Genomic DNA, 15,816 nt, shown 5'->3' on the forward strand with positions numbered 1-15,816 from the left:
CAGGGAAGGGGCACCAAACCCCTGACAGACAGTCTGAGTCAGTGGGGAGCTCAAGAGCACTGTGGTTGCAGTGGGGCTGTCCCCCACCCCAGCCCTCAGAACTGTACCATCACAGGGTCCCTGGGTTCTGTTCCCTGAAAGTGGTTCAGGGAAGGGGAGATGCTAATTTTGACCAATGTGCTGTTGAGCTGAACAGCCACAGTATTTCTGAAACCGAACAGTCTACCCTCCTTAGCTTAGGCAACCTGCTAGAAAGTAGAATGTAGATTCTACATTCTACTGGCATAATCCAGCCCATCTTTGCCGCCTAAAGGAACAAAAATTCTCTGGCACCCCCGAGACTCTCCCTAGCAGGGCCCAGTGTGCCCCTGGGGCAGGGGGAAGATGGAAAAGTGTATTTTATGAAGCATCTGCTATGTGCCAGACACCAGCTCTTCCATATCTATTCTGACACTGCCCCCTTTCCACCCCCCCCACCACCTTGCAGATGAAAAAACTAAGGTTCCAAGAAGGTAAGTGACTAGCTAGTGGCAGAGCTGGGATCTAAACCAGAAATGTGACTCCACGCTGCCAATTGAGAGTGTCACTAACACGGGTTGAGTGCTTACTCTGTGTCCCCTGCTGTTTGAAGGGTTTTCAGGTTTTAGGTCATTTAATCCTCACAAAACTTCCATGGCATTAAGAGGAAACTGAGACTACGTACCTTGCCCAGGCTGCACAGCTCCCAGCTGATGATGGAGCCAGGATTCCACGTAGGCAGTGTGGCTCCAGGGCAAGGACCCCCCTCGACTTTGCACCCCACCTTCTACCCTCCAAGCACAGCGCAGTGCTTGGAGGAAAGAAAACATACACACATGGTACGTTTATCTGTTTGGAAATGTTCAGCACCTTTGGCTGAAACATCATATGCTAATCATCAGAGAAAGTTATTGTACTTCATAGAATCCAAGATGCCACCGAGTGCAAAAGCATGCCACTATTTTGTGTACAACTAAGAAAGAAAACAACTCTGCCGATTAAACTAGGACACAGTGTTTTCTTAGCCCACTGGAAAATGTGAAAAAAAAATGTGTCTCAGAATTAAAGAAATATGGAAGGCCTTAGAAAAAGTAAGATGGTGAAACACATGATAGAGGCAGAGTGGACAAGAATCTCTGTGAGTGCAGAAGGTATTCTAATATCTGATTTTTTCAGGAAAACCTGATAATCCCAATTTTTATGCACAAGCTCCCAATTTATAAACATAGGCAACTAATTGTTTTCAGTGTCCTTGTGCAGGACAAACAAAATCTGACTGCAGCCCAAACTGGCTAGAACCCCAGTTGGAGCCCTCCCAAGGTCCAGGCAGGGCTGGAAGGCAGAGAGCTGGTGACATTGTGTTTAGTCTGCAGCGCCTCCCCCACGCCCGGGGCTATTAAAGGCACAGAACTTTCGCAGGTGGCCACACACACACTAGCATCAGAGTACCTTTCCATCACGGAAGTAGCCAAATCAAGGCACCAGGTGAATAAACAGTATATACAGCTGACTATTTTGCGTGTGTGTGTGAGACGGGGTCTTGCTCTGTTGCCCTGGCTGGAGTGCAGTGGAGCGATCACAACTCATAGCGACCTCGAACTCCTGGGCTCTCCTGTCTCAGCTTCCCAAGTAGCTGGGACTATAGGTATGCACCACCAGGAGCGGCTAATTTTTTTAGTTTTTGTAGAGACAGGGTCTTACTATATCGCCCATGCAGGTCTCAAACTCCTGGCCTCTAGCAATCCACCTCCCTCGGCCTCCCAAAGTGCTGTGATTACAAGCAGGAGCCACTGTGTCCAGCCTGACTTATTTAACACTTAATTTCTTACTCAAATCACTCCTCTTAGGCTTTCAAATCACTCTGGTTCTACTGACACACGTGGTTCCATAATCACCATGCAACAAGGGGAGGGGTAAAACAAGTAACACAGAAATCCCCCCAGTGGCTGCAGCGAGAGTCCACACAGCATGGGGACCGCCAGGGAGCTGAGTCTGCAAAGGCCCCGTCCCGTGGGAGCTGCTGGTCGCTGGGAGCTTCACCTCCTCAAAATCTACCAGGGGAGCAGGCTGAATAGCGCCCTGGGACCCTCGAATGCGACCTTATTTGGAAACGGGGTCTTTGCCGATATAATCAAGTTAAGATGAAGCCGTACTAGATTAGGGCAGGCTCTAATCCAATGACCAGGGAACTGTGGACACAGGAGCACAGCGACACAGAGACCGACACACATGGAGAGCACCGCCAACACCTTGACTTTGGACATCCAGCCTCCAGCACCCTGAGAGAACAAACCCCTGCTGTTCTGAGCCACCCAGCTGCTGGTGTTTGTTTACAGCAGCCCCAGGAAACGAAAATACCCAGAGAGTTTGGGAGCTCTTTGTATTTCTCCAGCTAGTGTGAAATAGCCAACAGCATCTTCACAAATCTACCAAGGGCCGTTTAGAAAAGTTTGCATAAGGTCAAATTCCTGTGAGGTCAAGTGTAGCCTGACAGCCTGGAAGTGCCCGTATGGAGGTGGCCACCTGGGAGTTTACGCTCCTGCGATTCCAGATGAAAGTCTTTCGGCGCCAAGGCCAGGAGGCGGGAAGCGCACATCTGGAGCGGAGAGAGGGGATCCAGGAGACAGTGACTTCTACAAGTGCTGGGCCTAAACTGTTGGTGGCCGCAGGGAGCAGCGCTGGTGTCAGGCCAGGGCAAGGAAGGTGGCGGGGACCATACAGCCACAGAGGCTGAAGAAGAGTGTTAGAGCCACAAAGCAAAGCCGGGTCACTGTGTGTTTCACCGTGTGGGGCTCCAGAGAGCAAGCCCGTGGCATGCGGGACTGAACGCAGCACAGGGACCTCCGAGCTTCTCTTCCCTGAGACCTCAACAGCCTGGCTCACCTCCTAAAATACTTGTGTCCTTCCCTTCTGCACCAGCGTGGGCGTCTGGCTGGCTCCCTGCGGCGCTAAGCTAAAGGAAATTTTGTGAGAACTCATGACTGTGTGTTCAAGCCTCTCTCCAGTGAAAAGAAGATATTGACCCAGCGAATGAAGGCGTTTCTCCATGCTGTAGCTTCTCGATCTGGGAGCCAGGCAAGGGGTGGGGGCTGGGGGAAAGGGAATTGCGGTCCTGGAGGGTGGGGCACAGGCTGGAGCAGTGACTTCTAGTGTTGCACTGGCCAGGAATGTCACCACCAGTGTACTTGGGTTGGAGGAAATAGAACCAGTTGGCGCTCACTGGATGCTTAACTCAAATAGGCATCAGCTGCAAACGTCCGTGTCCATTAGCTCACATAAGACCCGGAGTTGACCTTCACCTTGTCTCTACCAGGAAACAATACCTATTGTTTAAGGTCCGCTCCTTTCCAACTGGCTTTTGGCCTGGACACAGCACTTATTAGATGTTTTCAATGTCACCCTTGGAGTAGGTGCTGCTATTATCTGCATTTTACAGAAGAGGAAATAGGTGCACAGTAAGGCGGTAAAAAATAGTGCCAGGGCCTCCAAGTCATACACGGGTGCCGGGGAGAAAGCCCAGAACTGCCTGGCCCCAAAGCCCCTGTTCCTAACCGTAGGATGTATAGCGTCGCATTTGAGATGAGAGAAATTAAGTGAAGTGAGGGCCGTGTCTGGAATTACCTGAGACATTTGAAAGCAAATACGCAAACAAACAGAATAACTCCATTAGAAAACGTTAATACACACAGGTCTGGGATTTCCGTCCCACGGTAAGTGCTGTGAAAGTGTCTGTCTTTTCATTCTCAAGTGTTTAATGGACCACAATGATAGTGTCTAGACGCTTCTAAGAGCCTTGTTTCCGGAGGCTCCACTCCTTCAGAAGGCCGTTGGAATTCAGCACTTAACTGCGGCTTGCCTGAGCCAAGACCTGGAGAACAGGGACACCTCACTCTCGGGACGAGGCAGTGGCCCCGAGCGGGAACAGAGGGCTGGCTCTTCCTGAGAGGCCTCGGGGGCGGGAGTTAAAACAAAAGGCCCACACCGACTGGGCCAGGGCTGGCTCACAGACTCCCACATGGCTCCAGCATCCCCTGGGAAGTAAGAGCATCCATTTCCCAGGGCTGCCATTACAAAGGACCACAAACTGAGTGGCTTAAAGCAACAGAAATGTATCCCCTCATGTTTTTGGAGGCCAGAAGTCTGGAATCAAGCTGTCAGCAGGGCCATGCTCCTTCTAAGACTCAGATAGAACTCTCCCTGCCTCCGCCTGGCTTCTGGTGGTGGCCGTCAGTCCTTGGCCTTCCTTGGCTTGCAGTGACACCACTCCAGTCTCTGCATCTGTTGTCACCTGGTGTTCCTCCCTCATATCTTGGTGTCATCTTCTCATAAGGACACAATTCCTACTAGATTAAAGGTCCATCCTGCCCCAGTATGACCTCATCTTAACTAGTTTCATCCATAAGGACCCCACTCCCAAATAAGGACACATTCTGAGAAACCGAGGGTTAGGACTTCAACCTCGCGTCTTTTGGGAAACACAATTCAACCCATAACAGTGAGATTCTTACTTTCGAATTGTTCAAGAAAAAGATGGAAGCAAGAGGCCTGCGGATGTCATCCTGTTACACCGCCGTGGGACAGCTGTCACTCCCTCTGTAATAATTCTTAAAAAACAAGAGAGATGAGTTGCCGGCTGTATTAGTTTGCTGGGGCTGCCATAACGAAGTTCCAAAAACTTGAACTTAAGCAACAGAAATGTATTGTCTGGCAGTTCTGGAGGCCAGAAGTCCAAAACCAAGGTGTCGGGGGGGGGGGGGGGGGGGGGCTGGTTCCTTCTCAGGGCTGGGAGAGAAGATGTGCTCTCTCCTTGGCTTGTGCAATGGCTGTCTTCTTGGTATGTGTCTTTGGTGTCTTCCCCCGTATGAATCTCTGCAGCCGAATTTCCCCTTCTTATAAGGACACCAGCCATGCTGGATTAGGAACCAAGCCTAACAACCTCATTTTTCCTTATTGCATCTATAAAACCTCATCTCCAGATAAAGTCACATTCTGAAGTCCTGGGAGTTAATTTGGGCGGGAGGAGGAGGAAATACAATTCGACCCAAAACAATGGCCAGTTCTGCTTCTTATACAGTGAAGGCAAGGACTCAAGGCCACTGTGGCCGCACACCCCAAAATTCAGACCATCTGCCCTCCCCAGACACAGCCCATCCATCAGCCGTGACCATCCCATTCTCCGAAAAAAGATAGAGCAGCCTAAGAGGAAGAAGCAAGCTGTGTGTGTCCTGTGGAAGCTTCCTGGTTTCCAGACATGTGCTGCATGTGGAGCCAAGCATTAGGTACCTTGGTGAAATAGCCGAATTCCTGGCAAAGCTCGGTAAGATAATAACTCAGAATCCAGCCTCTTCCCTCATCCCTGCTTACCCTGTAGCACAAGGTTTAAAAGAAAACGTTACATGTGGCGCCACCTAGAGGCAGAAGGTGAGAAGAGACACTAAAAAGGAAAGCGGCAGAGCACGGAGCCTGGGCAATCTCAACCCTGCCTTTCTTACCCTTTTATATTTCTTGCCAGTCATTGCCCCAAACTTTCCCTCTCAACTCTGTCCCATGGATTTATGCCATCACACCAGAACAATTAGAAGGCATGCTGCAGGAATGGTTGGGAACATCAAAAGCAAATAAAATTCAAATACCATTTTCACACCTACTTTTCTATGACTCAGCATTTAGAGATTTATTAATTTTTTTTTAAATATAGACAGGGTCTTGCTCTGTTGCCAGTTCACTGTAACCTCAAGCTCCTGGGCTCAAGTGATCCTCCTGCTTCAGTCTCCTGAGTAGCTGGGACTACAGGCGTGTGCCACCATGCCTGGATAATTTTTTATATTTTGTAGAGATGGGGTCTCACTATGTTGACCAGACTGCTCTCAAACTCCTGACCTCAAGTGATCCTCCCACCTTGGCCTCCCAAAGTGCTAGGATTACAGGCAAAAAAAAGTTATTTGTACAAAACTATCATTGACGGCACTCCACTAACCAAGAACAGAAACCTACTCAAAGTATCCCCAAATGAGCTGCTTCTCCAGATTCAAGAGGCAAAAAATGTAATGTCTTAACAGAGTTGGAAATTAACTTTAGTCTATCAATAGATATTTCACAGGGAAACACAACTAGGAAGTAGAGGTAAGGGAGAACATTCAACCTCACTAGATAGTTGTTAAAATATGTAACTGTTTTCAACTATTAAATTAACCAGAAAAAATATTTTTTGAAGATATTTAATATTACCCAACGCTGCCAAAACTAAAATACAGTCACAGTTTTCACACACTGCCAGCGGGAGAGCAAACTGGCGCACATCTTTAGCAAAACAAGTGGGCAGTCTGTGTCCAGTGCCAGAAAAGGCGCCTGCCCTTCAACCCAGTCATTTTATTTCTGAGAATTTAGCCTAAAAAAAAAAAAATTATCAAAACAGGAGGAAAGTTATGTCCACCCTCCTATTCACAACCGTAAATACTGTTTCCAACAGTGGAAAACTGGAAACAAGGAGAATGCCGAATAATGAGTAAATCGATTGTATTATACAAGTTAATGGCATTAAAAATGATAAAGAGAAAAATGTTACCACGTTAAAACGTGCCATGAAGAAAAATCTCAAAATATGAAACTGTATACTCATGGTAATTACAGCTGGGAAAAAGTCCAAATGAAAACTTCCAGGATGCTGACGGTAGATTTGTTTGAGTACAGATTCTAGGTGCAAGTCCTTTGTTTTTCTCCTCCCCTGGCTCCAATTTTTACAACATGTGATTTTATTACTTTTATAGTAAAAAAAAAAAAAAAAAAACTTCCTGTCTTATGAAAATCTTTCTCTGCTGTGGCTACAGGAGTGCTGCTCACTGACACATCCCCCCAGGCTCTTCCTTCCTAGCCCTTTGAAAAGGGCAAGAATCTTCTCTCTCTTTTTTTAAAATGTGTTATCTTCCCAACGCCAAAGCTCCACAGGGCACTCGAGGCCAACACCTCTCCCAGGCGAGAACACTGTCACCTTCACTCCTGTCCCCTTAAGTGCCCAGTTGTTCCAAAGAATCAGAGAAAGGCTCTGAGCCCCACGAGCTGGTCTCCTTCCCAGGAAGAAGGCAGCAGGAATTCTACGTGAACCACTTCCAGGGTGTCCTTGAAAAGGGTCAAGCTGGTCACCCTGCAGCCCTCGGCCCTGCCCAGCCCGGCTCTGCCTGAAACCGCTGTGTGTTTCTGTCCTCTTGGTATGGGTAAGCTCCTTAATGGATCTTAAACGTTATGATCAGCAGAAGTGAAAAAGCAAGAGAGTTGAACACCCCACAAGAGGAGAATGGTTGGGTTGCACTGTATCTACTTGACGGAACATTAGGCAGCCTCCCAAAACAACTGCGAATGAATGAATAGGACCACAATAAACCGCAGTCTATTCAGGTATTACAAAGAGGGGGATAAGTGTTTCTCTATGCCCTTCCATGATGCATTAATAACAATCTCTAATTACCTCAAATTTGTTTTAGAAAATATAGGATGTGGCCAACAGTCTCTAATGTTAAGTAGAAAAGAGCAGGTAATTCAATCATACGTCCGATCCCATGATGATGACCATATAAAATAGTTCGTGCCAACTGACCAATAATAGTTGACGTTTACAAGCCACTTAATGTCATGCAGGCACAGTGCTGCGTGCCTTACACACGTTAAAACTCCAACGCTAAGTTCCGATGCTGAGTATCAGAAGCATTATTACTCCCATTTTGGAGAGGAGGAAACTGGGGCACCAGAAGGTTGAAGAATTCTCTTTAATCCTCCCAATGGCTAAGGTTTAGAACATTCTGGTAACTTTCCCAAGATCACATAGTCCCCCTAAGCAGGGAGAAGGGCTTGGATTTGGACATAAATAGTCTTTCTCCAGGGCTCACACCCTCAACTCCAAGGATGGAAGGGAATACATAAGAAATTTAAAATGAAAGTAGAACTTATTTTGGAAAATGAACTTTTTTTTCCTTCTCTTTAGTGTATAAAACTTTATAATCTTCTTCTGTTTTCACAGTTTAAAGACAAAAATGAAAAAAGAAGGGCCACTGAAGAGAGGTGAATGCCTGTGTTTGGGCATACGGTTTTTTAATTATGTTTTGATTAAAAAACTAAATAAATGCCAGTCGAGTCTCTACCACACTAAGGTAGAGCTGGAAACGAGGAGAAAAAAATGATGGTGGAACGACAGGAACAAGCCTGTTCCAAACCAAACCAAGCAGCTCCAAGGAGCTGCTGGCAACATTTTTTTTAATATTCTCTCTCCACCACTTCTTCCGGTTTGAGCATGAATTCTAAAATCAGGGGACTGGACTGACAGAGGACACACAATGTCACAGGGTATGCTAATATCACACAGCCACTACTGACAAAGCTGGGAATACCATTTGGGACTCCACTGCTAATCCTACATTCTTTCACAAACTCATCGTGTGCCAAATATTCCCTGGTCAGCTAATGACAATCTGCATTTACTGGAGTTCAAACACACACCATATCCCAAAAATGGTAACTCCGAACACTTGTATGCTGTTTGATAATCTTCAAAACTGGACGAATGATAGCACTCACTTATGCTATCTCATTTGAAATTCGAATTACAAATGTTACATTTCCAGCAATTTTGAAGCCATGCTAGAAACAGGGAAAAGCTGAAATAGACGTAATATTTTGTAAAAATTCTGCAAAAATAAAAATGCATTATATATAATCATATGATTATATATATAATCAATGATCAATTGATCAATTGATATATAATCAATGATCAATTTGGAAAAGTCAAAATGAAATATTCCCTTCCCCCACCGCCCCCCAAAAAGACCACACCCCCAATTTTCCCATCCCCAGAACTTCTCCAAAGAGCAGAAGCAGACATCAGGGGTACTGGACCCCTTTGGCAGGCGAAGAGCCAATCTCAGAGCTGGCAGCTTGGTCCAGAGGGTGGGCTCCAAACCCAGTGCTCCTTCCTGTACGTCAATAAACGGCCTCAAATCCCCGTAACAGATATGTGAAAAGTTCAGATGATTATCCTGTCCTCAGCCATTTCCTCAGCTGGCTTCCAGAGAGACAGGCGGCCCAGAGCCAGAACACACAGTTCCCTCGCAGAGAGGCCACGTGGCCTGGTGCCCGAGGCCCGTGGAAGAGCCAAGAACCATCGTCCGGTCACGTGGTCCCAGGGCAGTCGCCCATCAGACAACCTGTGCCCACTACTGTGGGCACGCTTCCCGCACGGTGCCCGGGAGGACGACCACATGGGGTGCCACGGCCAAGTCACTCCACCCCTAAGGGGCAGGGAGCAGGATCACTTCCCCTAACTCACACCCCAGGCGCTGCTTTTCTGTAAATTATCGCTAACCCAAATCTCAGGCGAGTTTCAGGGGCTCGAAACGGGTGAAGAGTTGAATAAGGAGGGTGGAAGGGGGGACCGCAAAGCCCACCAGATCCTGGCGGTGCCCATTGGAAGGAGATGTCCCCAGCAAAGGCCCAGGCTGTATCTATCGGCAGAGAAAAGGGAACAGGGAAAGCAACTTGCTACCTACACGGTACCACCTCGGTGCTGGACCCTTGGCAGGATGCTATACCTCCTTTAACCATCGAGAAAACTCCACAGTGTTCTGCAAGATGGTTACCAGCCCGGGCCTTGGGGTCAGGCGGCCCTGGGTTCCCATGCCAGATCTGTCACTTGCTGGTTGTGAGACCCTGCAGCTACATGACCTCTGGGACTCTCAGGTGGCTCCTATGAAAAGTGTCCCCCAGGGGAGAGTTTAGTAGAGCCCGATGGTAGAATCCCGCTTTCCCAGAGCTGTGGCCCCCCCCACCACCAAGACCCCTGTCTCTGCGCAGACCACACTGCTCGGAGACAGAAGCACAGAGGGGGGAAGGCAGGACCATCGGCCACGGGCCCAAACTTGCAGTAAGCAGAGCGTGCAGGGTGGAAGCCAGCTCAGGCCCTCCTCCCCTCTGCCCCAGGACTGCCCCCACCCCCACCCCCACCCCAGCAAAGGTCCGGGCCACACTCACGACACTCCTTCTCGTCGCTCTTGTCGAAGCAGTCGGGCAGCCCGTCACACTGCCAGGCGCCCGGGATGCACCGCCCGTTGCTGCACATGAAGTTGCCTGGAATGTTGCACTCGTTGGTGAAGTTGTTCCCAGGGAGCAGCTGGCTCTCTGTTGGGGAGGGGACAGACAGGTCAGACAGCACAGGGACAGCAGCAAGGACCTCAGCCCTCAACCAACGGAAAGGACTGTTGTTCAGCATATGTGAGACTTCCAGAAGGTGACCTGACCTCCCTGGGCCTCAGTCTCCTCATCTGTGAAATGGGCTGATAATCGGTCCCGCCCCAGCCCTTGGGATTCCGAGAGGAGTAAATGGAGAAATACAAGGAATGCACTTAGCTGTTGGACACAGAAGGGGTGCTCACTGACTTTTTTTTTTTTCTTTTTCCATTCAAAAGACAGGTTATAAAGTCCCAATGTTCCTATCTGGCCACCAACAATGGTTAAAAAATTAAAGTTCCAGACAGAAGTGAGCACTGGACTCCCAAAATCTCCTACATAGGAGCTGCAGGATCTTTCCAGGCTTGGGCTCTCTGCAGCCCCTACAATCACAGACTCCTTGAATTGGGGCCCAGTTGGCAGGACTACTGAGAGATCATTTCGCTCTAGGAAACACGAGCCCAAACCTACGAAACCGACCTGCCTGAGGTCTCACGGGTAGAAAAGGCCAAGCTGAAACTGGAACTCGGGCCTTTTAATCCCCAAGAAGGCACCATGGCCACGGAACTGCTGGTCAAGAGTTACTGGAGGGTGAGAACCAAGCCCCAATATTCGAATTCAAGGCCACCAAACATGGTCATAAAGAGTCAGGGTCCCCACCCACAACGCCCAGCCCTTAGGCCAGAAAGCAAACACAGCAGGCCAGGACTGTGGCAGTGGGGGGGGGGGGTGAATTCATCCACCTATGGACCCTGGGGGCAGGTTTTCAAGGGAACTAGGATCTGATCGATTTCATCCATCTGAGCCAGTGCGATCAAAGCGCTGGGAGATAAAGAACCATCTGGAAGTAAGAGTCTTTAAAGGACAAAAAAATAAAATAAAATAAAATAAAATAAAAACCCAGTCCCCCAGCACACCATAGCTTCAGAGCTCCCTCCTGAGTCATTCCGTAAGCATTTATTGGCCATTTATGACCAGACACCTGTGCTATATCCTGACGACAGAGGCAAAAGCTAAGGCTCCTTCCTTCAGACTGCGAAGGCACCCGCCATGTAACAAGAACAGGGGTGTCTAGACCTGCCCGGGGGTAACAAGAGCACAGAAGGGCCCACGACCCTCTTTCGCAAGCTTTGCCCAAGAGAAGTGCCTCCAGATCCCCTGACGTCACGCCCTCTGCCACGCCACCATCCTTTATACGCGCTATTCTTTTCACCCGGGATGCCCTTCGACCTGCCGGGTCTCCTCGTAATGCCCTACACACCCTTCAGCAAACAACTTCTCTGCTGCTTTCCCTCTGAAGTGTTCCCTGGCTTCTCCCAGCACAGATGAGCACTTACTCTGCAGTCTGGTGATGGCATTACTGGGGTGATACTAAAAATACTGTATCACCAGAGCAAGCGGGCAACAACCGATGGGAATGGATGCAGCCATAAGCAAGCACCCCATCAGCCCCAGGGCCACGGAATCTTCCCTGTGGACCATCTGCCACACTGTCCTGAGTTCATCACACACGTGCGTGTCTCCCTGCCGAAACACAGCCTTCACAGCTCACTGGAGAATTCTAGAAGAGAAGCTATAGTGAGGGGCTCCACCCCGCCCCACTGCCCATATCCAAACCCTGGAAATCTCTCTTGTCCCCTCCTGTCTGCGTCTCCCCCTAGAGATGGCCAATCTCCAGGTCCCCTCCACCGCGACAGCGACTACTCCACCTCTCTTAGCGGGACTGCTGCCCTGCACAGCCTCCCAACTTGGCCCTCTCCAGTCCATTCTCCCCTGTGTGGCCAGAAGGATCTTTCTCAACAGCAAATCGATCGTGACATTTCCTTGCTTTAAAAGGCCATTGAATGGCTCCCTGGTGTTCTTAAGATAAAGTCAAAATTCAAAGAAATCAAAAAAGGGTCCAGGAAAGAGGTGGCATTTACAGTGGGTGTTGATGGATACACAGAGATGAAGAGCTAAGACCCTTCCAGCCCAGAGAACAGTGTCAACAAAGACTCCATGCAGGAAGGCACAGCCCAGGGCATGGAAGGGCATGGAATAAAAAAATCATTCAGCTCTGATTGTTAGGAAGTGCAAAATGTATTGTGCTACTATTCCTCCTACTCCACTGCCAAGACAGCCATCACTAATCAATCACCGCACTCTGTTCCACTGAGCCCAGAATCAATATCAGAGTCCCTCTCAAGACTAGACTCCAGAAAACCGCCACCAGCCCCAAGAAGAACATGAAACCAATTCCCCATCCCCTGGTGAGGGCTTGAGGGGGAGCCCAGCAGAAGTACAGCCAGGCACTGGATCCCAGCCAGACACCAAATGCTCAACCCAGAAAACCCACACAATTCCAGCTGTTTCGAAACAACTGCTCCAGGCTTCCCCAGCACGCAGAGAAGTCTTCAGGGCTCTGGAATGTAACTGTCATTCTGTTTTGTTTGGAAATCACTTACACTTGCTTTTGTAGCGCTAGCTCCTCGAAGGCAAGCCCCCTGGAAAAGTCACAGCAACTGTGAAGTCTTGTTCTGATAAACAGATTTCCGGAGCCAGAAAATTGGCCAGATTAGATTCCAAAGTGCTCGCTCTGAAAGTCAATAAGGCTGGCGGTGCACGGACTTGACAAATGGGTGGGTGGATGCGGAGACTAAATACCATGTCCGTTACACACAGGTGGTCCTGCCAGCCACGGGGCTCACAGTGCTTTCCTGATGGGACCAAGGATTCTGGGGCCTGGAGAATAATAACAGCAAGCACATTCTTTTTGTTTCTCTGAGCAACTCCATTATGCATGCAGGCGGCACAGTTTAGGGAAGTGACATCATCAAACTGGAAGCATGAGAAGAAATCAAAGCAAAGGCAGGTTAAATCCTGTTGATTCTGGCTTTAGGACTTTCCTCAAACCATCCAGTTTGCCTCACTGAACTGGTACCACCCAATCCAAGCCGCCATTATGTCTTGCCCCCATTCCACCATTGGCGCTCAGTAGGGAACAATTTTGCACCACAGGGAACACATGGCAGCGTCTGGAGACATTTTGGTTGCCATGACTTGGGAGAAGGGAGGGTGCTATTAGCATCCTCCAGCAGGTGGAGGCCAGGAATGTTGCTCTGTATCCTGCAATGCACACGACAGTCCCTGCTCAAGGAACTGTCCAGCCTGAAATGTCAGTCGTGCCTAGGTAGAGACATGCTGGTTCAAAAAAATACCTTCGGATTTTCACTTCTCATGTCCTCCAGTTCCATCTCTTCACATGGAGTGTGATTTTAAAATGCAACCACTGGATTATCTGTGTCCTAAGAATGAATCTAAAACTCGCCGTGGCTTACAAAGCCCAGCGTGATCTAGCCCCTGCCTACCTCTACGACCTCATTTTGAACCATTTCCTGGAACACACCACTGTCCTCCTGCCATGAGGCCCCCAAACATGCTGTTAGCTGACCCCAAACATTTCTCTGCCCACCTTTTATCTGGTGTTATGGACTGAGTTGTGTTCCCCCCAAAAATGTATAAGTCCTAACCCCCTAGTACCTTCAAATGTGACTGCTATGTTTGGAGACAGGGGTCTTTAAAAGGTAATGAAGTTAAAATGAGGGCATTAGGGGGGTCCTAATGCAATATGACTAGCGTTCTTATAAGAAGAGGAGATTAAGACACAGAGAACCATGGGGAGGCACAGGGAGAAGATGCCCATCTACAAGCCAAGGAGAGAGGCCTGCCGACACCTTGATCTCAGACTTCTAGCCTCCAGCATCACGAGAAAAGAGATTTCTGTGGTTTAAGCCACCCAGTCTGCGGTGCTTTGTCATGGCAGCCTGAGTACACTCGTACACCTGGCTAACCTCCCCATTCGTCCTTCAGACCTCAGCTTACATCTCTCGGAGATCTCTTCATCGATATCCAGTCTAAAGCTGGTCCCCCTGCTTGTCACTCTGACAGTGCCCTGTGTTTTCCTTTATCCCACCTTGTGCCTACTGACGTATTTGTGCTCTCTCTCTACTAGACCAAGTGGCCCTGCAGGCAGGGGGGCACTGTTCTGTCCAACTCTGCACCCCGGACACTGGCACTCCATAGGTCTCCACTGAACATCTGTGACCACTCCAAGAAGAAAGCCACATGCTCAGTTACAAATTTATGCCCCACCCCTGTACTCTTCCTTGGAAAGTTCCATCTACCCTTGTCCCATCCCCCTAGAACGTGAGCGGGATCTGTACATATATAGTTAAAATAAGGGACATGGGGGTGTCTGGATTTGTACAAGTAAATTACCACCCTGTCTGCTTTAAAAGAGGTTAGAAATCTTTTCAGGCCGACAGCAGGACTTTCTAGTGGCTGAAATATTTATCCCATCTTAGTGTCTTGGGACACATTTAGAATCCAAAAAAGACAAGCATTAGCACAAAGTTGGCTAGCTGGGCTTTCTCCTCCTCCCTTTTATTTTTTTCATTAAGCTGAAAAATGAAAAAGAGTTGCCCATTTTCACTGCAGCACATCACTTACTTAAAATAACTACACCATCTGCACCAAGAATGAAAAAAAAAAAAAAAAATCCAAGTCCTCCCCCATTGGACAAAGGCGAACAGCCTGCTGCAGTAGCTTCTTCCAAAATTTCTGGCACCCACAAATTTATACTTAATGAGGAGGCCAAAACGAGCAACTACAAAAACTTAGACAGCTGCTGCATTCCACCCAAATCATTCCAGAACACGCACTTAGCGAGGCTGACTTTTCCAGCTGAGAAATGGGAATTCTGTTCTACCAGCTGGAGCCCTCAGGGTTCTGGTCTTCCCTCCCTGGGGGTACTGCCCATCATGATGCAATACAGAATTGACATCTGCAAACCATGACATGTCCCAATTTCAGATTTCTGCCCAATGGCCTTTGTTTTTACTCTTTGCTTCCTGGCAATCCGAGTCCGCAGGCTCGATGAAAAGCAAAAGCAGGACACACACACATACCTATGTACAGACACACAGCTTAGCATTCAGTTTTGCAGATCTCCAACAGATCTTGCCTAAAACCTCCCCAGAGAATTAACAACCTCTTCCCACTACCTGGTGCCAAGAAACATAGTGTTACGAGGCCACTGAAAGCCACCGTCTGCTTTCCCTGTGACTAGTGCCTTCAAACATAAACATATGCTCCATGCACAGGCACAAATAAGACCAGCAAGTGAGCTGCTCTGCAGTGATTTGTTTGTAAACATCCCTAGAAAATCCCTGAAGGCCTCTTTGACTCTAGACTGCTCTGCGTCAGCGTCAGATGGAAGCAGAGACATCTGTCCAGTACACTTCCCAGAGTCATTCGGTTCTCATCCAACAAACTGCTTCCTGCCAGAGCCTGGCTGGAGAGGATCGTGGGGAGCGGTGCTGTCACCAAGAAAAGAGCAGTCATGCAAGGCTGTCTGAGTCTGGGGCGCGGACGTGTCTCTGGCTCCAAGTACCTGGGCACAGCCAGGTCTCCAGCTCTGTCCGGACTCTTCAGGCTGCCCTGCCCTGTGACATTATTCCAATAGCTTCAGCCTCCGTGTACCCATCCGTGCAAGGAAGACACAGCCCAGGGGAATCAGTAAGAAGGTATAGCTTGACCCCTGGGTTC

The 15,816-nt window shown here is 48.7% G+C and overlaps 1 protein-coding gene across 1 annotated transcript in view; it reads right to left on the minus strand.

Annotated features, from left to right (window-relative positions):
• Positions 1-15,816, minus strand: part of LDLRAD3 (low density lipoprotein receptor class A domain containing 3) — a 234,275-nt gene that overhangs the window by 151,725 nt on the left and 66,734 nt on the right. The window contains exon 2 of the mRNA XM_012738753.3: positions 10,036-10,182. Coding sequence (XP_012594207.1) covers positions 10,036-10,182 — 147 coding nt within the window. The remainder of the gene's footprint in view (positions 1-10,035; positions 10,183-15,816) is intronic.

Source organism: Microcebus murinus, chromosome 4 (genome assembly GCF_040939455.1).
Source record: "Microcebus murinus isolate Inina chromosome 4, M.murinus_Inina_mat1.0, whole genome shotgun sequence".
In the NCBI taxonomy this organism is placed as follows: domain Eukaryota; kingdom Metazoa; phylum Chordata; class Mammalia; order Primates; family Cheirogaleidae; genus Microcebus; species Microcebus murinus.